The sequence below is a fragment of the Octodon degus genome, unplaced genomic scaffold, assembly GCF_000260255.1.
Source record: "Octodon degus isolate 3935 unplaced genomic scaffold, OctDeg1.0 scaffold00105, whole genome shotgun sequence".
NCBI lineage: Eukaryota > Metazoa > Chordata > Mammalia > Rodentia > Octodontidae > Octodon > Octodon degus.
The window spans coordinates 4,537,869-4,559,607 of NW_004524681.1; the positions used below are offsets into that span (position 1 = coordinate 4,537,869).

Genomic DNA, 21,739 nt, shown 5'->3' on the forward strand with positions numbered 1-21,739 from the left:
GTTTTGAATAAGAGTTTCAGAAATCAATTTGGTCAGCGGCTTCGTTGTTTTCCATGCTCATAAACAGATCAATAAGTTATTAATTTTTTTTACTCTTCCTTGTAAGGCAGGAATATATAACTTCCCTTAATATCATTATTTACTTGCTTGACAGCTGTGTAATTTGTCCCTTTAAAAAGAACATTTTGGGGGGCTGCGGAGATAGCTCAGTAGAATAACGGGTTCAATCCCTGGTACCACATGCTGAGCTGCACCCCACCCCCATCCCGTGTGCTGAGTTGGCCCTTCAAGACCAGGTATGTTAGCACATGCCTGTAATCGCAGCGGTGGAGGCTGCAAACAGGGAGGTCACTACAAGTCCCAGCTACGTAGTGAGACCCTGTACCAAATACATAAATTAAAAAAAAAAGAATTTAAGTTAGGAAGGCAATGCAGTAAGATTATAGATGCTCTGTAAAGTGGGAGCAGAGTTTCCCGTAATCATAAGGCCCTAAAGTTTGTTAATAATTTGGTCTTTATATGACATTTTGATGCTGTGTAGCCTGTTATATCCTGTCATATTAAATTATGCAGTTTAACTTTTTTTCCTCTTGCATTGTTCAAGTTTTTTAAATGAATATATATAAAAAGTGTGTATATACACATGTAATCTGATAAATTTGTTTTCCTCATTTTTTTCTTTTAGAAAAGATTCTCAAAATGGATCATTTGTGGGACCTGTAGGCTTGAACACTCATAATTTTTGTAAAATTTGTTAAAATTTAAAGCTAATCTGTTTATACTGCCTCACAGCATATATGAGATGTTAAGAAAGTACCTGTTTCACTCACCATGACTGCACTACGAATTATTTTAAAATCACTTTATGTTCCTCAGTGACTTTTTTTTTTTTTAATGTATTTGGTACAGGGTGTCACTACACAGATCATTTTCAGCCTGCCAAACACTGGGATTGCAGACGCACCCCACCAAGCCCGGTCTCAATTGCCATCACAGCATGCCCCAGGGCTGGCACGGCACACTAGCGATCGAACCCACTGCTGCGCTCTGCCTAAGCAGACGCTTTAGTCCGCTGAGCTATCGGGCTGGCCCCCATGAATTTTTTTACAGTTGTGAATTACTTGTTTTCTCTTCCACATTAACAGAAAGAGAAAACAAGTAATTCACAACTGTAAATATATGGCCATATGGGTTTTCTAGCAATGTGTTGAGCTCTTGATGAGTTTTCTGTCTTGTTCATTTTAAAATAGCTGAAACATTAGTGATTCTTAGTCACTTTTATGGTAAGCTTCCTTTTTTGCCTTTGAGTTTATTTTGTTCAGTTTAACTTCATTTTGCTTATTAATGCATAGAAATTTCATGTTTTGTGAGGCTTAAATATTATCTGTCCATAGAAGAAGCTATGTGATTTCAAAGACGGAACATAGGGTGGAAAGGTAGGAAGTCGGGATTTGGAGAGGAGAAGTCCTTCACTTTACCTCGAAGGACCTGAGAGCTGGAATGTTAGAATATTTGCTAATCAATAAGTAAAGGGGGGCTGGTGAGATGGCTCAGTGGTCTAAAGCACCTATTTGGAACAAGCTTGGCAGAGCACAGGGACCGCGGTTCAATCCACCAGCACCACATGCCAGCCAGCCCTGCCCCCAGGTGGGCTGAGCTGGCCACACACACACACAAATAAAAATATTAAAAATAAGTAAAGGGCAGGCAGTTAATTTCAAAGATAAGAACAAGTCTAAAATAGGCCCTTCCTAAAAGAGGTCCAGATTAGGCTGAAGGAAAGCAAACTGGTTTATTTTCTGTATAAAGTATTAAAAATGTACATACTTTGAAAGCCACGTGTCACTTTAGAGCTAGGTGCATGTGAGAACGTGCATCCAGTGTGCAGCTGCTCTGCTGGTTCCTGGTACCAGCATCTGTGTTACTGTGCTTGGGCAGGAGAGCATTCACCCTTTATGGAAATGGTCATTGCAGTTTCTTTGGGTTTGAATGTGATGTTAGCCTGTACTGTCTGGCCACTATGCATTTTCGCGGCGTGTCGGGGGAATCACAGTGATTTCTTCAGGGGTTTTAGTACCCGTAGTGGGATTCAGGGTTTTCTTGAAATTTAGAGAGAAAGAGCATTAAATGGAAAGGAAATCAGAAATTCAGGGGTTGAAATGTTAAGTGTCATAAAAAAGCATGTTGAAAAACTCCACCTAAAATTCACAAACACGTGTTTCTTAATCTTCACCACAGACTATGATGTGAATTGTTTTTGTCATTACAAATGGAATACTTGTGGGAAATTCCCCTGTGCCCTGGGACAAAAGCTTGTTTTGGTGTGCACAGCTCACCTAGTTGTGGTGCAAGTCTCCTTGTGTCAGGAGCCACTCCCGGTTACTCCTGTGTTTAGTTGTTCTCATAGAATCTCAAAAATAGAATGATTTTAGTGTACTTTTGCTTTCAGAGGCATCTTGTCTTACAGTTGTCCTTTTAGGTTTCCTAGCATCCCTTCAGAATATATTCTGTGTTCTCTTTTCCCTGGCAAAATAGCCTTCCCAAGCTGAAGCTGCCTGCTTCTTATACTTTCTTCTTTCTCGGATAATAGCTGTTCGCATGAGCCTGGGCTGCACTGATCAGCCTGTCATTTCTCTCTTACAGCTTATGCCCCCTTGACCACTGGACTCACCCGCCTAGAGCGAGGGAAGGTGAGACAGTCACCCTAGCACATTTTCCCCCTTACAATTCTTAGAGGTTCCGTGTCTCCCTCCCTTCCCACTGGCCTAAATTCTACCTGTTTGCCTTTCCGTGAGGCCCCTGTGGTATCACGAGAGCAGTCTTCTAGCTGGGCAGCCTTGTAGCTGGGTAGTCTTGGTGGGTCTGCAGCCTTCCTTCAGAGTCGCCCTTCCTGAATCTCAGCACTCCTGCTGCATCCAGAGCTTTCCTTACCTGTGTACTTGTGCCATGGCCATGTTCAGACACGTTTTAATGTATTTTACTGAAAAAGATGCTTCCTGACCTCCTCTGCAGATATCCTGAATTGAATTCAAGATACAGTGGTATTTCCAGCTTCTTCGTGAGGCACAGACTCTACTCCTACAATCTCAGATTTCCTGTTCAGGATTTTCGTGAATTTTATTGTGCCCCTTGCTGGATAAGCTTAAGTGCATTTGCTTAAGGGTAGGAAACACTTACTCTAAAATCCCTGACTTGTTTACTGTCACACAAACAAGTTACAGACTGGTCCATTTGCACCAGTAACTAACTGAAGGTCGCATCTTATGCCACCTTGTTTACTCACATGGAAAATGGTCTTGCTGTACCTCTTACAATGAAAAGTTGCCAGTTAAAACGTTAGACCAGCTTGTCTCTTTTCTTTCATTTATCTGTTCTACCTTTTGCCAGCTGTATTTGAGCATTCTAATTTTATCCTAGATAAGGACTTAATTAGCAAGGAGTACACATTTCAGAAATCCAGTATGAACTGCTTCTGTGTGATCTGTAGCTCTAGATTAGCCATGCCGTAAGACTTTAAGATAAAGATGAGAAGGCAGACATTGTGTCGTGATTTTGACGTTCAGTGCATCTATTTTGTTTAGATGTCCCTGGTAGATTTGGGAAAGAAGCTTTTAGAAGCGGCACGAGCAGGCCAAGATGACGAAGTCCGTATTTTGATGGCAAATGGAGCTCCTTTCACCACAGACTGGGTAAAGAATGACTTTGGTGTTGTGGTTTCTTCTTTCTTCTTTATCCTTCTCATATTCTGTAGTTTTTTTCAGGTAAAATTTGAGTTAGCATTATGTTGATAGAGAATAATTTTATGAATATGTTTTCTATTTTGGAAGTAAAACTATGTTAAAGTGAATGGCTCATAATGTTTTCTTATGTTTGACAACATTAGCCAAATATTGTACCCACAAAATGTTTTCTTTTAGCCTTTTGGAGGATAAACTGACTGTAAGATGGGATAGAATGAACATAAGGCCTACGTGCTCTAAACAGCACAGGTAGATTTTATAGTTGAGAAAGTACTAGTAAAGGTGAGAATTGTAACTGCTAAAAAGCAAAAATGTATGTTTTGGCTGACATTTCTAAAGCTGCTGCCACTTGATTGAGGGAAGGAGGGAATGGGGATGAGCCCCCGGTCGTTGTGCAGGTCGAGCCAGAAGGGATGGTTCTGGGGTGTGGCGGGCGCGGAATCCGGATGAGGCCTCCTGTTGATGACAGCTAACAATTCCAGGCTTTTAATATCTTTTTCATGCACTTACCCTTGTTGTATTTTTTAAGGTAAAGCTTTTTTAGAGAAAAATTTAAACATATTGAGCCTTGCATACCCTTCAGCCAACTCCAGAAATCACCAAATGATGGTAAATCTTGCTTCCACTGTTGTCCCACCCATTTTTCCTTCTGTGTTATTAAAACACCTCCCAGGGCCCGTATCATTTCATTCAGAAGTATCTCAGCAGCTGTCGTTAAGATATAAAGCCTCAAATGAATTAAAAAAAATTACAAGAAAAAAAGGAGAGAGTGATAAAGCAAGCTGCTTCTTTCATTAAGTATTTTCAACAAAATTTTCTTCCATGCATTACTAGGACAGAAAATAAACATTTGTCAACCTAAAAAATTTGAGTGCAGGCTAGAACCCAGAGACATTTTACCCCACGAATGTTTGTGAACTTAAGCTTGCCCGTTGGTGTTCCTGCCTCACTGGCGTGGGATTGGGCATCCAGGAGGGGGTCCCCGCTGGCCTGGGATTGGGCATCCTGGAGGGGGTCCCAGCGAGCAGGACCTTCAGCATAGGGTGAAGGGAAATGCCCTGCCCACCTCCCCCCTCCTGTCCCTGCGTCTGTGCAGGGGCTGCTAGAAAAGTGGCCCTACTTGAACTAAGAGGGGAAAATTTATGGGTAAGAATTTAGAGTTACAAACCATCCTTTGCATGTCTACAGCCTGCACTCACAATTCTCAGCATTCTTAAAGACTGGAAACTGAGAAGTGAACTTGAGTGCGCTTTACCAGGGATGGCCTGGCAGAAGGCAGTGCTTGTCCTCTGTGGAGGAGCCTGCCTGTGTTCCAGGCTGCACATCCACTGGAGAGACTCAGGGAAAGCAAGCAGTTCCCAGCAGCTGAGCATGCGAACACGCAGCACCCTGATCCATCACCCGCTGTAACAGCTGGAGCAGAAGCAGACCTCCCAGGACGTCAGATAAGACTTCAGTAACAAGCACAAGCGAAGAGTAAAATCTGTAAACTGAAGGATAAGACATGGAAGTAAAGCAAAAAAGGCCAGGGTATAACAGAAAAAATAGATAAAAAATAGAAAAGTGGTTAAGAGTCATGGGGAGAATCAGGGTGGAGCAATCTGAGGCAGTCACTCAGGGTTTTTCACGACTAATGAGAAAGACCACAGCCTACAGAGCCTGGAGGGATCCATTTTTTAAAAGTTTGGTCTAGATACATAGTGATGGCGTAGTGCATCAGATAAAAAGATCATAAGAAGGATTAGTGTTCACAGTATACAAGCAACCTTGTGGGTCAGTAATAAAAGGTCACACATGGAGTAGGAGACTGGACTGGTGTCGTAGTGTGGCACTATATCTGCCAGAGGAACAAAAAATGTCTGGTGTACCAAGCCTCGCTGTGAAAACTGTGAGCTCTGTGCTGCTTTTGGTGGGAGCGCATCGGTGTGGTCACTTGGAGAGAGTTTCAGCATATGTACCCTGCGAGGTGGCAATTAAATTTCCAAGGACACTCCCAGTAGAGGGCAGCGTTGTTCACGTGTTTAAGATGCCTGTAGGACTGAACTCTCCAGCAGGATTATTCCCAGTAACAAAACTGGAAGCAGCCCAAATGTTTATTTTGTTGAATGGAACATTGTAGAGCTGAGAAAATTAGTGACTGGCTTTGACAGTGCTGAGCATGAGTCATTCTTAATGAGCATAACGTTAAGCTGAATGTCAGTGGAAGTCACCAAGAAACAAACAGCAGAGTTGTGTTTAAGGAAGAGTCACAGCTGGGCGTGGTGACGCATACCCGTGATTCTAGCACTCAGGAGGCTGAGGCAAGGACATCACAGAGTGGGCAAGATCAGCCTGACAGAGCCACAAAGTGAGAGCTTGTTTCCAAAAACAGTTTAAATGGGCCAGCATATCATTTAGACATGGTAGTGATACCAGAAAAACTGAGCAGTGTGTGTCACAGAATCCCGAGGAGTACTTTTCCCTGGAGCCATGAAGGGGGTGTGTGTGTGTGTGTGTGTGTGTGTGTGTGTGTGTGTGTGTGTGGCTTGGTGAGGGAGTGACAGGGCAAGCTTTGAATTTCCTGGCAGTGTTCTACTTCTAGTCTGTAGGGACAGCTTTACAGATGTTTGCTTTTTCTTTAAACTGCATGTGTGTGATGTGATATATATATATATATCTCCAGCAGCAACAGCACAGAGTAGATCCCAGTAGCATATTGAGCAAAGCTAGTGGTTGCTAAATGTATTGTTAAGTACTTGTGTTAAATAGTAGCACTTAATAGTATGAGCTGGCCTTGGTGGTACACCCCTGTATTCCCAGCTACTTGGGCAGCTGAAGCAAGAGGATCACAAGTTTGAGGCCAGCCTGGGTGGTACAGTGATACCCTGTATCCAAACACAACAACAAAACTAATAATTAAAAAGAGTTAAAGAGTGTCAAAAGAGCTAGCTTTAAGAAAATCTGACCAACTGTGGAAAAGGAGCGTTCAGGAATTGATCTACTGGAACGACCTTGCCTTAAAATTATATAGTTTTTGGTGGTATTAAAATAATTATTCCCAAGGTCAGCGATCTCAGTTTTTACCGTGCAGTTAGCATGCATGCCCAGCTTGGTATCCCAGCTCCTAGTGTGACTTGAGGCCGGCTGAAAAGCCCTGTGCTGTAGGTTCTCTCGTTGTCAAACAGGACACCAGTCACCTGTGTTAGGAAGGGATGACAATGTGTGGCATTTAGAATAGTGTGCACTGTGGAGATGCTGCAACGGCCTAGGTGCCCTTGCTACCATGGCAGTCTTGGGAGACTTCATGCTGCAATGAAGTACCTGCACTCCCTGGAGAGTCAGGGACGTGGTGGTCAGAGTTGCAGCGATTTTCTGGGCCTCTGAATGCACACGCTAGAGCCCTTGTTCTCCATTCCACATGTGCGCGGCTGTGCCTCTCTGGTAGCTACTGTTCCTTCACAATCCGAAAGTGCACTACTTGCTCTGCGTATCATGATGTCGACTTAGTGGAGGACCCCACAGAACCAATTTCAGAACTGAGCTGTCCCAATTCTGTCCAGACCTGCCAGCAAGTACACCAGAGTTTTCCTTTCAAAATGACTCTGACCTCCTTTATAAAGATCAAGGTTGTATTGTTTAAGTGCTGTAGAGTAGTTTTGGTCTATTAACTCTAAAAATGTACGCTATCAACATTTACTTTAGGTGAATTTTATAGGTAGGCAAAAGTTGATTTAGCAAATTTTCTGTGATTGGCATAAATCATCCCACTACTCAGAAAAATTTCTCAAGCCCTAATTATCTCTAATTTTTTTCCATAATTTTATTGAGAAACAAATAGCAATGAGACAGTTTCAAACCAAATTGGTAGGACAGTTTCAATAATTAACACATTGCATACATTCTTCCTAGTGGTTAATTGCTGTACAAGATGTGGACATGATATCCAATTTACAAACACTATTAGAACAAATCTCTCTATTCATTAAGAGAATGTAACTATATATCTGTCCTAACCATTTTGAATACACAGATACAAAATGGACATTCATCTGTATCCCCTTTTTTGTTAAGTTCCGTTATTTGAATATTATAGGTGTGTTAACTCAGCAAAATATTCTAAAAGAGTCCAGTAGCCCATAATAGTATTGGGTCTTCCACTTGACTGGCATTGTCAGAAATTGTTGACCTGAGTTCCCTACAGCTCAACATAACAGCATGGCTTTACTTCTTATATTTCGTTTTTATACTTTTCTGCTGGATGGTTAAGACCAAGGTAAAGCAGGACCTATGCAACAAGAGTTGTAGCTTTTGGGTCTGATAAGGTCAGTGAAATCCTCTCAGGATTTATCCTGAGATCCTGTACCTCAGATTGTAGAACCTTTGTCAGTGTCAGCCATGTGGATGAGTCACGGCCATTGCTTGGCCAATGTGCTCTCTGTGAAAGCCTAAGAGAATGTTTTCTCTCCTTGTGACTCTCCTTAGGCACACTCTACATCATAGATCACTTTCCTCTTCGGCCCCATAATCTCCTTGATGAGAAAATTTGGGACACTACCAAGTTACATGACGTTACAGTACAAGTTCTCATATGTCATGAGTCTTAATTGACCTTGAAAGGCTAGGGCCAAAATGTTGGCTTTCCTTGTGGCCCTCCTTTTTCTCTAATTTTGGTCTGCAAACTTAGGTGGTTAATCCTCCAGAATTATCTCTAACTTGTAATGAAATTAATCTTGCTTAAATTAATTTTGGTAAAAAAGAAATGAAAATTTGAATTAAAGGAAATATGGACTTTTCTTCCTAAGTTCAGTAATGAGAATTCTCGAAGGCTTCTGTAAAGAAGATGTAATAAGCGTCAGGTTATTTCTTTTGAGTTCCAAGTTGCTGTATTTCAGATGGCATAGCCTGCTTACTGTGTAGGAAAGGCTGTAAAATAGAGCGCAGTAGCAGAATTGCCTCAGTGCAGCAGCCCATGTGTTGTTCCGTGTTTCCTGTGTCAGCTGGGAACGTCTCCACTGCACCTGGCAGCACAGTATGGCCACTACTCCACCACAGAGGTGCTGCTCCGAGCCGGCGTGAGCAGGGACGCCAGGACCAAGGTGGACCGGACGCCATTGCACATGGCCGCCTCCGAGGGCCACGCCAGCATTGTGGAGGTCTTGCTTAAGGTACGTGTTCTCTCTCTGCTCTCAGTCTACCAAGACTTCCTGGCTTTATAAGAAGAAGAAAAGAATTAGTTTTATTGACTATTTCCAGTTTTATCTATTATGTTGTTTTCTTTGGTGAGGGGGAAAGACTTCCCTAAGGAGTGCTCTTCATTAAATCAGACAATTAAAAATGGCCCTTGGGCTGGGGATATAGCTCAGTGGCACAAGTGTCTGTCTGGCAAGCACAGGTCCTGAGTTCGATTCCCAGTGCCAACAAAAGCTCTTTGGGTGAGGATCTACAAACTTTGTCCTAATACAATACAGGTTTGTCTTAAAAATGCTTAAGAAAGAGAACATAAGGCTTGGATAATTAACAAATTAACAAGGGATATAAGTGAGGGTTTATCTTTAATCATCCAAATCCCAAAAGTGATGAAGAAAATTCTGAAACAAAGTGATGCACTGTTTTGACCCTTTCATCCTGGCCTATACAAAAGAAATACAATGTAAAGCATAAATGCAAATCACACATAATTCTAGATAATCTTTAGCTATTTCTGAAGAGGTAAAAATTAATTTTAGTATTGTATTTACCCTAGTATACCCAAAGCATTTTCATGTTGACATGAAATAAATATAAAATTATTGAGATAGTTCACATTGTTTTTTTGGTACTGTCTTTGAATTCCAGTATTTATACATAATTATGCACATCTTTTTTTGGTACTGTCTTTGAATTCCAGTATTTATACATAATTATGCACATCTTTGTTCTGACTAGCCACATTCAAGTGCTTCGTGGCCACATGTATCACCTGGGTATCAGGTTGGACAGTGTATCTTCTTTATGTTGTACTGACTTGGAAAGTAAAATATATTTTTGAATAAATGAGAAACATAGCACTAGACAGTTTTGGAGGAGTGTTTTACTTCTTATTCTGTTTGTTTCTTTGTTTGTTTGAGACAGGGTCTTGCTATGTAGTTCAGGGTGGTTTTGAGCTTATGCATAGCCCAGGCTGGCTTCAGACTTGCAGTGATCCTCCTACATCAGCCTCTTGCATGCTGGGATTAGAGGTGTGTGCCACCACATCCAGGCTGTACACCATTCTTAGTAACTTTTGAGAAAATTAAAAATAAAAAGGCCTGAAGCTGAGCGGGGAAAAAATTGCCTGATTTCAAAAAAATTAAAAGAAACGCATTTGGGAAAGTTAGCATGATAGAAAAGTGATCAGCAACAGAGAAGTGACAATTTCTGGGACATGTACTTAATACACACAAGACTTCTTTATGTATTTGTTCTTGCTTCAAAGCATAGTAACTAGTACTTCCATGTTGGAAATTCTTTGTATTCCACATATTAGCAATGTGCAATATCTTATTTTAAAAAATATTTTTTGTAGCATGGTGCTGACGTCAATGCAAAAGATATGTTAAAGATGACAGCTCTACATTGGGCTACTGAACACAATCATCAAGAAGTGGTGGAACTTCTAATCAAATATGGTGCTGATGTACACACTCAGAGTAAATTTTGTAAAACTGCATTTGATATTTCCATAGACAATGGAAATGAAGATTTAGCAGAGATATTACAGGTAATATGGCTTGTAATTGAAGGAGACAAAGAAAGCTGTGTAGATGGGTGTGTCTTACAGATGTTTTAAAGCTTGTAGCTTTTCCCTTGGTCCCTTGGACTCAGTCGTTTTAGAAGGATTCTTTTTTTTGGTGGCTGACTCCAGCTGCCTTAAGGGTGGGTCTGGTGCAGTACGTGTTGCTGGGGATCGAACCACGTCCCTTGTGCCTCACTGAGCTTGCCCAAGCAATTGCTTTAGACAGCTGAGCTAACACACAAGCCCCCCAGACTCGTTATTTTAGACAGGCTTTTTTCTGTTGCACTTCCTCTTGTTTATTACTGTTCATTTTCTTGATGGTAAGACCACAGCCTGCATGTAACAGAAGATTAGATAAGGTGATTACTTTCTGTGTTTTAAGTTTCTGAATTCCCTTTCCAGGCTTGTTTAATTTATGTTGTACATTTGGATACCATGTGGTTTTTCAAAGTCTATAGTTTATAACAATTAAAAAAAAAACCAAACAACTTTTACCCACCAAAATAAGATCCTTTGAGTGTTAGAGTCTTTATCATTGTGATTTATTTTTCATCATCCTCTAAAAAATCTATATGTGGACATAGTTACTTTTGCTGTAACCGGCATTACTTATCTATTTTCAGCTAGAGGATATTGATATAAATTATCTTTACTTAGTGCTTCTTCTTGCCTATCTTTTTGTAGAACTCTCTTTAAGATAATCTGACCTTGTTGAATTTCCATGCATTGCATATAAAATGTTTTAGGCTCAAGAAAATGAATTTTTCATGCCCTTATTTTTTATGTGTAGGAGTGCAGTCTGAGGGTTGGGGCTGAAGGTCGGGAGTAATTTATTAGGGAGGCTGTGCTTTATGTATGTAGCATTATACATTGCCAAAGGCAGTGGAAGAAATAACAGATAATTTCTCTTGCTACAGAGCAGAATATCTTCCAGTGTTTAGTTTTAGTGTGTTCTATAAGCCGTTCAGATTCTTATTTCTCTTCTAACAGGATTTTGCGCTTTACTTAGCATGGCATCTTGGGATATAAATTTATAGTTATATTTTACATTGCACTCAGTCCATAAACTTATGTTTTTGTTTGTATTACGTGGTCCTTCTTAGAAATGCTCCCTTTATGTGTATGTTTATGCTACCCTGAGAATCTGCCAGCCATTCTGGCTGTAATTCTGAAAATACTGTGGTGCTGTTTGCCTAGATCGCTATGCAGAACCAAATCAACACCAACCCGGAGAGCCCCGACACTGTGACGATACACGCCGCAACCCCACAGTTCATCATTGGACCTGGAGGGGTGGTGAACCTAACAGGTCTGGTATCTTCAGAAAATTCATCCAAGGCAACAGGTATTGAGATGCATGTAGGACAGCTGTTGGGATTTTATGCGGTAGTAGGTATTCCTCCTTTTAAGAAAAGACTTGGAGAATCAGGGTAAGAGTCCATCATCCACTTTAGTGTCTTTTATATTGGCAGCTTTTTTTCTAATATAAACCTAAAGAAAGGTCATACTATAGAGTGTACTACAGTGTTACCTTTCAAGAGCTAATGCTACCCAAGCTTTAAGAGTTAAGTAGAACACAACATGAGATGTATTGGGTTAAGCTTGTTAAAAATTTGTTTTTCTTTACTCGCAGATGAAACAGGTGTGTCTGCCGTCCAGTTTGGAAACTCCTCTACATCAGTATTAGCTACATTAGCTGCCTTAGCTGAAGCTTCTGCCCCATTGTCCAATTCTTCGGAAACTCCAGGTTAGAAAAGCAAGTCGCATGTGTGCAGCAAAAGCTTCAAATTCAGATACTTAGGAAGGCTGGGAAGAGCTGGGAGGGGCTTAGGTGGGTGGGGCTCGTGGGGCGGGGCTCGTGGGGCGGGGCCAAGAGGTGTGTGCCACTGCCTGGCTAATTAAACAGACATAGAAAACCTGTTTGTGCATGTTTTACCAGTTTGTGGTTTGAGTTACACAGTATAAATCTCTATGGAGGTACTGTTGTTTTATAAAGTGAATTTTTAGTAGTTCTGTTCGAATGATACAAAAATACTTCCTGACAAAACAGAAAAGAGGGGGCTGGGGAGATGGCTCAGTGGAATAAGTGCTTCCCTGTCAAGACCAAGGGCCTGAGTTCAATCCCTGGTTCCGCCAAAAAAAAAAAAAAAAAGAACAGAAAAGAGTGTACAAAAACTGCTCAGAGGGCTCTTCCTAGATGATGGTACAAGGCACTGGTGAATTGGTTCAGACAAGCTTCACTTTATACTGACCTGAAATAATTGTTGGTGCAAATATTTTTAATCAGGAAATTTATACTCCAAGAAATAGCCTTACCTTAGTTTGAGCCATTATGTTTGGATCGGCAGTAAGGAATAGTTGTTATTTATTTAATATGTTTTTAAAAATGTGATCAGGAGCAATTCTTTGCATGCTTGCTCTGTGCTGGGCACTGTCATAAATCTCTTATTTTCAATCTCATTGAATCCTTACTGTGATTTTTTTTTTTTTTTTATGAAGAGAAGAATCTTTTTTTCTGTCTTTTGTTGACCAATTAATGATAACTGATACTTATCCATTCCCCAGTTGTTTGGCATCATAATCAAACTTTTTATTAGGGAGTCTTCAGAGTTTTCAAGTTGCTTTTGACCTTGTACAACATGTATGTGTATCACAGTGTTGTTGGACTGCTTTTATAACTGACTCCTGGATTTCTTTAGCACCTTTGTAACCACAGAATTTGTCAGAGAAAAGTGGTTCCACTACTGAGGTGCAGTGCAGTGGTAGAGTGCATGCTCAGGGTGTGAGAGGCTGTGCTGTAGTCCCTGCAGCACAAAATAGAAAGGACAAAAAGAAAAACTGATTTCATTGGTGGCTTCTATTTGCTTAAACTTGAACATTTAAAAAATTAAATTGTATGTACCTGAAAAGTAAATAGCTTTGCTTACATTTAGATGTTTGCCTCAATGAATTGGTCACCCAAGCTCCTCTCACTTTTACTTTTAAAAATATTACGGTTGAGTTTGGGAGAAATAGCAATTTCAGTTGGTTTTTATTGGATGGGACACAACAAGATTTCTTTTTAATGCTGAATCAAGTGGTGTCTTTAGAAGGTAATAAGAGCTTGAATTAAAAGTTGAAGTAAGGGTGTTGCCAGTGACGTGTGTATGACAGCCCAGCCAAGTGTGTGATCCCCGACTGCGTCCGGAATGAGGCTGCCACAGCCGAGTTCTGTGCTTCTTGGCTGTTCTGTTTCTTTTCCCATCATCTATCAGATTCACCCTGATTTTAGAAATGTTTGAAAATGCATATATTTTCCAGGGCAGTTTGGGATATAAAAATTGTATTACATGCACCTCCATTTTATATACGATGAGATAGAGCGTTCGTTGTGGAGATGAAATTGCTCCTCCTAAGTGACGTGGTGCGGGTTGTGCTCAGTCTAATCCCTCAGGTGTGCCTGCAGCCCTGCAGCACTTTCCTGAGTACTTTCTGCAGGTGGTCTGTAGGCCAGTCTCTGTTCGTCGTCGGTTTGTGGTCAGAACACATACTCGTGTCTATCATTTGTCTTCTCTAGGGGTCTCGCTTCTGCTAGCAGGCCGTGGCAGGAAGCGTTCTGCTACCATGTGCTGTTTTAGATGGTGGTAGATGAGAAGTAGGGTGAGGGCAGTCCGCATGCTACGCATTACTTCTGTCCTCTGTCTTACCAGCGAAGTGGTATATATAATAAACAGTTTCCGGAGCAGAATGTCGCAGCAGATGGCTGAATTTTGAATGGAGAGTGCAGGCTGGCTTGATCTAATAGAGAGACAGAACAGGCCCTTGTGACCAGCTGGGCTGTGCGTGCCAGTTTACTTTGGGAGATCTGGCTCTTGGGGTTTCAGTAGGACTTTTTTTGTCATACAAAACAAGTTTCAATAGTAGCCACAGAGAACCTGCTCATGTCTGTTAAAATGCTTTAAGGCTACCTGTCTTCTGAGCAACTGCACTGGCCAGCAGTCGTGTGTGGAACATCGCGCCAGGCCGCAGTGCTGGTAGGAGAGCAGTTGCTTCAGCCGGAGCTGAGGAGGGGTGCGGGGAAGGTGGGTGTGGGCTACGCTGGAGCTCGGCAGAGCTGTGTCTATAGGATCTTGCTCCGAGTCATGCCACTGAGGGTGTGCTGGTTTTCCAGTGCATTCCAAAATGAAGAGCCAGGAATCAGGCAGCTGTGTGTTGGGAACTGCAGTTATGTTCTTCCTCATAAGGAGAAAGCCCTGCCTTGGAGAACACTCTTCAAAGGACTCATGCTCTCTTATCTTCCTGCCAAAGCTTCCAGGCCACCTCTGGGTGGGTTGTGGAATCTTCACAGAGCAGTAAGGAGGAGTTGGGAAAAGGTTGGGAAGAACATTTTAAGAAGTGACTCTTGAGGCAGAAAGCTTTTCAGGGAGCCCAGAGAATAAAATGACTGAACCCGAGTGGGATACAAGGCTTCACGTGATCATGTGCTGGTCCTCATTGCAGGCCTGTAAGCCCAGCTCTCTGGGAGGCTGAGGCAGGAAGGTTGCAAGGTTGAGCCCAGCCAGAGCAATTAGCAATGTCCTGGGGATGTAAATTATCATCATGATAGGTTTAGAAAAATGTTCTGAAAGGTATTTAGTTAGAAGACTAATGCAGTCAGGAATGAGATGTATAGTAATCATAGCATGAGTTAGGGCTTGGCAAAGAGCTAGGGAGAGGTGACTAGATATGGGAGCTAAGTGGGATGTGAAGCTAGAAGCTGTGATTGTGGAGGACGTGAATCTCCTGTTTAGTGTAATTGTCTGTTCCTTTTAAAAATAGCCTTGCGATCCTGTTACCAACTTTTTCTTGCTTTGCTTTATTCTTCCTGTGTCCCAGCTGTATACTACCTTTTTTTTATGTATCTTGGTACAGAGTCTACAGGGTCTCACTACATAGATCGGACTTGTGGTGATCCTCCTCTTTTTCAGCCTCCCAGGTGCTGGGATTACAGGAGTGCGCCACCACGCCCAGTCTTGATTGCTGTCTCAGCGCATCCCGGGGGTGGGCCGGGCCGGCACAGCAAGCTGGGGGTCTAACCTTGGTCCCTGTGTCTGCCATAAAATTTAAAAAAAAAAGAGACCTCAGATATCAAGTGTTATATATTAGCTAGTTCTCTTTAAATACTACAACCTAAATTTTTAATTAGGTCAGTGAATGTTTTTAGTATTATAGTTACTTTTTATCCAGGGAGCTTTACATTTTGGATTTTATGTATGTATTTTAAATTAACAATCTCTTTGAGCTTTGAGGCTTTCTCCTTTATGTGTTGTGGTATTCTTCAGGCTTCTGGGGGCGATGGAGCCATGCCTTGTCTTCTACTGTAATTGGTTTCTTTTAAATTTTTTTAAGTACTTTACTATCACACAACTTAAAAAGAAAGCTTTTAGATGAAAGGAAAGAACTCTAGTATTTAATGATAGTCATTATAAATGGTGCAAAGATGAAAGTTCTTGAATTGTGCCTTGATTTTATGTGATCTCAGAAATTTCTTCTATATGAGTATGGTTTAAAATGCTGCCATTTGTATTTAGCATTCAACCAGTGAACATTTCTTTTTCATATGCATATGTTTTAAAAAATCAAAGCAATAGTTATTGTGCATGAAAGCCTTCGTAGTTGTTCTACTGAATACGTTGCTGTTTTATGCCCGCACTTCATCTTGTAACTGTCTTCTTAAAATTTTCTTAAGTGCTTGGTGACAAAACTAAATCATAGTTTAAAGCAAACAGATATAGTGAGAGCACTCAAGGCCAAGACTCTTTGCAGTTTAGTATTCTGGGTTGTGGTGTGACCGTTGATTACTCAAGTACCTTACAGGGAGCAGCCAGGCTTCTCACTATAGATGTGTCCTGAAAAGTAGGTTCTAGGGTTTGTCTTAGCTTTTTACAAAAGAAATCCATACATTTATGGGCTTTCTGTCTTTAGAAACTCTTTACTCTCTTTCCCTTCATGTTGGTAGATATGTTCACCAGTGTTTAATTCATCTTCCAGTAGTGGCCACGGAGGAGGTGGTTACGGCCGAGTCTGTGGATGGTGCAATTCAGCAAGTGGTCAGCTCAGGGGGTCAGCAGGTCATCACCATAGTTACAGATGGAATCCAGCTCAGAAACTTGCACTCTATTCCAACCAGTGGAATAGGCCAGCCCATCATTGTGACCATGCCAGATGGACAGCAAGGTTAGTAGACATGTATGTGAGTTGACATTATTTTGAATTCTCAGGAAATTGTGATGTGTTTTCCAAAATGTTTATTTTGGCCTTGAATTACATTTTTGTAACCTTTTCCAACAGACATAACTGTCTAATTTTATTTGCTTAGGCTGATAGTTGAAATGAGTTTGAAGCTGGATGTGGTGGCATATAGCCATAATCCCACCATTCTCAGGTTGAGGCAGGAAGGTTGAGTTTGAACCCAAGCAGGGCAAAGTAGCAAGACTCTGACCCAAAATATTAAAAAATTAGGAGGCAGGGGCTGGAGAGATGGCTCAGTGGTCTAAAGCACCTACTTGGAACAAGCTCGGCAAAGCACAGGGACCGCGGTTCGATCCTCCAGCACCACATGCCAGCCAGCCGCGCCCCCTGGTGGGCTGAGCTGGCCACACACACACAATAATAAATAAATGTTAAAAATAAATAAATAAAAATTAAAAAAAAAAGAGTAAAAAGAGATTTAAAAAAAAAAATTAGGAGGCAGAAGGATTATGCTGTGAAGGTCCTGAGTTCCATCCCCAGAACCACCAAAAAAAAACAAGCTTATGTACCACCACTATACAAAAAATAAGGTATTCAAAGTCGTTATTGTGAGCCGGCAAGGTAGTTCAGTGGTCTGAAGCACCTGCTTAGGCAAGCACACAAGGACCATGGTTTGATACCTGGCACCACATGCCCCAGGGTGGGCTGAGCTGACGAAAAAAAAAAAAAAAAAGTCATCATTGGACCAGACTTTTGTACCATTTCATGCAGTTTACATATCATATGAACTTTTGAAAATCCCATGTAAGAAAAAACTCCTGAAAGCAAGAGCTTTGCTTAGGGCTTTGTAGTGGGAATATGCTGGTAGTTTTTATATTTATTGCTTCCCCAGTTTTTCCCTCTTGAAAACCACAAAGAATATCAAGATGAGTGAAACAGAAGCCAAGATGAATGAAGAATCTGAGAAAACCTTAAAATTCCACATTTTAGGAGCTGCCCAAAGCACCCAGGACCAGCATAGGCAGGGTGAGAAGAAGCCCACAGAGCAGAGCGAGTTAGGGCAGGGAAAGGCTGGGGCTGGGAGAGCACTGGGGAGTGAGCACGGCCGGAAATGGGGGCCTGGCCTGGAGAAGAGGAGGTGCTGCGAGCTGGGATAAGAGGGAGGCTGGAGAGTCCTGGGGAGGCCATGGGGGTGGCAGAGCAGAAGGTGCCGAGACTGCTGAGGCTGCCTCCCTCTGTGAGGGGGAGAGGGAGGACGGCTGCACCAGGGCTGGTTCTGAGTGACAGAGGTGTGGCTCTGAGGAGAGGAAAGGCTTTGTCACTGCACCCAGGGGGAGCCTTTGACTTGAAGGCCTGAATTCATTTGTATGTCTCCCTTATTTATAAAACAAATACATACAAATGCAAATTACTGATGAACAAATGGAAGAAAAGCCATGATTTTGGAAGAGAAGGCTCAAAATCATCCAGTTCCCGATTGTTTCTGGTTAACTTAGGAATTTGGTATATGATGGTCAGCTTGAAGGGCTGCTGTAGGGCGGTTCACAGGCCGGGAGCACAAGCAGCAGGAACACCTCTGCCCAGCCTGCGGGCTGCGGTCCGGTTGTGTCCCTTGTGGGCCACTCAGTGCGTGCGGTAGCTGTCCTGACCACTGTCTGTGCTCTGCAGTCACAGTGGAGTGGGACACCCGCGTTTTGCCTTACACACCCTTGAAAAGCCTTGTTTCCAGATGGAGTCTCAGTCAGTTTGTGGGGTAAGGACCTCGGTATATGAGCAGTGGCCGGGGCACAACTCGGTCTGTAACAGATCAGTAGGTTTTCCAGAGCTCACCGAATGATTCTGCTGTGTTGATGGTGAGAGGAGGAAAGGAGAAAAGTGGAACACTCTGGAAAAAAAGCGCAAGAGGGCCCTACGGAATATTAAACTTGAAAATGCAGCCCCATGGAGGATTAGGATGGTTCTGCATGGTCCTGTCCTGCAGAGCGAAGGCAGACTATTTCCTTTCCTGTGAAGAGGACAAAATCCAGTAGGAGAACAGGCTTACGATGTGTTCATGATAACGTGTGACAGTACAGGATACATAGCTCGCAGCAGGGAAGCTGTCTGTGCTTGTATAAGAGATGATGACTACGGGCAGCGCAGCGTGCTGGGCATGTGCAAATCCGAGGTGCACCGTAGGTGTGCTGTGCACACACGCCCATCTGTTTTCACATGAATTCAAGAATACACATGACCTTTGGCTGGAACTGCCATCTTCCAATAATTTGCCAAAATGACTAACACATTGCAAGAGGAGGAGTATATGTTCTCCAGGCTTTTTAGAAAACATGGAGTTATTCCTTTGGCCACGTACATGTGAATCTACAGAGAGGGTGATATTGTAGACATCAACGGAATGGGAACTGTACAAAAAGGCATGCCTCACAAATGTTACCATGGCAAAACGGGAAGAGTCTACAACATTACCCAGCATGCTGTTGGCATTGTTGTAAACAAGCAAGCTAAGGGCAAGATACTTGCCAAGAGGATTAATGTGCGTACCGAGCATATTAAACACTCAAAAAGTCATGATAGCTTCCTGAAACATGTCAAGGAAAAGGATCAGAAAAAGGAGCCAAAGAGAAAAGTACCTGGGTTCAACTGAAGCGCCAGCCTGCCCCTCCCAGAGAAGCACACTTTGTGAGGACCATTGGAAAGGAATCTGGGTTGTTGGAACCTATTCCCTATGAATTCATGCCATAAGCTGGGGGTATTGCTCTGCCATTCAGCACCCAATTGGCAGCTTGAGTGTTCTAGGTCTTACATAAAGATTAAATCCTGTGTTGTAAGGGTGGTTTTCTTAGTTGAACAGATATGTGGTGCCTTCTTACCTCAGAAATATTTGCAGCAGAATTTCAGTGTACCTAGTAATTGTGTCTAGTTTTTACTCTTCAGTGTTTTTCTTGCTGAAAGATATTGCTGAGGTATTGTGGAGGTGTATACCCAAATACTCAAGTATTTGTAAAATATTTATATTGGCTTGAAGATCCTGTAAATCACCAAGGGGAAAAGATGTATCAAAATAAGTGGAAATCACTTCAGAAACAGATGTAAGTCCATTTCAGTTAAATAAATTGTTTAAAGCACTCCCCCACAAATAAAAGACTACATATGAAACCAGTAAAACGATTGCATTGGTACGAGTGAACATGAAACCTTTCAAATGCTTGTTAAATATTTTGATTTTAGAGTCCTGTGAACATATTATAAAATTTAAAAACTAAATATAGTAAATAATAAGTAGATTTCAATACAAAAGCAAGACAATGTTTTGAAATTATTTGTACTATGCATATTTTAGATGGGCAGCATTAATGAAGTTACTACTGGTTTTATTTGGATTAAAGGCACCTGAGAATAGAGTAACTTGTGTGTTTTGTGTTCCAGTGTTAACAGTGCCTGCAACAGATATCGCTGAAGAAACTGTTATAAGCGAAGAGCCGCCGGCTAAGAGACAATGTATTGAAATAATTGAAAACCGGGTGGAATCTGCAGAAATAGAAGTAAGGAGTCTTTTACCCGGTGTGTTTAGCCGCAGTCATCCAAAATAAATTCTTTTTTATTTTTATCATTTTTGTCTTTTATATTTATAACAGCGTTTTGTTTTGATACAGAATGAAAGTGCATGGTATCCATTTGTTTCTTTTTTTTTTTGCCTTATACATATAGCAAGCCCTCAATAAATAAATATTGAATGAATGAGTGAGTGAAGACTTGTTTGTAAGAAGCCTGCCATGTGGTGCTTACGCTGGCCTGTCCTCAGCTCTCACCTTCCATCGTTTGCTTTCTGTTGGTCTTCTACTTGTCGTTCTCACAAGCCACGAAAGGGAAATGCAAATAGAGACTGAGGCGAGACATTTTTTTCCTTGAAAAAGTGAAACTCAAATAAGTGCCTAATTGCACTATCTAGGGTCCTCCTAAAGAGGGATGGTGTCTAATGGGTTGTGCTTTCTAAAATTGCACATTACTGCTAAGATTCACCTTTCTCCTCAAACTAGTTTATAAGTGTACACTAGTTTGTAGTGCAAACCACAGTTGCCTGTGGGTTTTTTTCCTCACATGTGTATAAATAAGTTTCCTAAATTTATAGCTTACATAAAATACAAAACAAAGTTGTTTTTAATGCTATGGAAATAGAACTGAACTTAAAATTGATTAAGCTGGGTTCTGAATGCGCTGTCTAGACTGTTAACTTTAAACTATCCTGGCTTTCGGAGTCTGTTTTACTTTCTTCTAGATTAGAATCCAGAATAATATCTCCATCTCCGTTTTAGGTTTTTATTCCAAAAGCATTCTCATATTTAGCGTTATATGTACATGGTAAATTTGGTGAGCCTTTAGCAGTTCATAAAAGTTCTTGTTTCCACAGGAAGGGGATTTTTGTAAAAATTCACTAAAAGGAACATAACTGTTAACACAGAATATATATTCACTAAACTATCAGACTGGTACATATTTGGTTATATTCATAAATAGTACATTATGGAGTTTAAAAGAATCTGATTAATAATTTAACCAGAATTACCTGGTAGAGTTATAACTAATGTGAGTTGTTGTATTCAGAATTTAAAGTGATATGCAGGAAAATGTTCTTATTTGCTAACTTATGCCAATTAATATCAGCATACTTGTTATGTAATACACTTTATTGTTATTTTCTCATGTGTCAGATGATCTTTTGCAAATACACAAGGTGAACAGAAATTGTCAATAAAACATTTTAAATAAAACATTTAAGAAGCTATCTAATAAAAAAAAAAAATCAAAAACAAAACAAAACAAAAAAACAATTTTCAGGGCTGGGGAAATAGCTCAGTAGAATAAGTACTTGCCGGGCAAGCCTGAGTTCAATTCCTGGTTTTGCAAAAAACAAAAACAACAAACAAACAATCAACCCCCCCCCAAAAGAAACAAAAAACAAAACAAAAAACCAATTGTAATGGAGACCTCAATATTCCACTGTCACAAGCAGACAGATCAGCTAGACAAAACAAATCAATTATGAAATATTAGAACT

The 21,739-nt window shown here is 41.2% G+C and overlaps 1 protein-coding gene across 8 annotated transcripts in view; it reads left to right on the top strand.

Moving 5' to 3' along the window:
* Positions 1–21,739, top strand: part of Gabpb1 (GA binding protein transcription factor beta subunit 1) — a 55,599-nt gene that overhangs the window by 28,258 nt on the left and 5,602 nt on the right. For 2 of the 8 annotated variants that reach the window (XM_004639003.2, XM_023724049.1), the window contains 7 exons: positions 3,582–3,689; positions 8,717–8,884; positions 10,264–10,458; positions 11,671–11,818; positions 12,107–12,220; positions 16,483–16,668; positions 20,110–20,225. In XM_004639003.2, coding sequence (XP_004639060.1) covers positions 3,582–3,689; positions 8,717–8,884; positions 10,264–10,458; positions 11,671–11,818; positions 12,107–12,220; positions 16,483–16,668; positions 20,110–20,225 — 1,035 coding nt within the window. Of the gene's footprint in view, positions 1–1,259; positions 1,284–2,659; positions 2,691–3,576; positions 3,690–8,716; positions 8,885–10,263; positions 10,459–11,670; positions 11,819–12,106; positions 12,221–16,482; positions 16,669–20,109; positions 20,226–21,739 lie in introns of those variants that run through there. The other 6 variants (XM_023724051.1, XM_023724048.1, XM_004639005.2 and 3 more) reach the window with 6 other exon arrangements.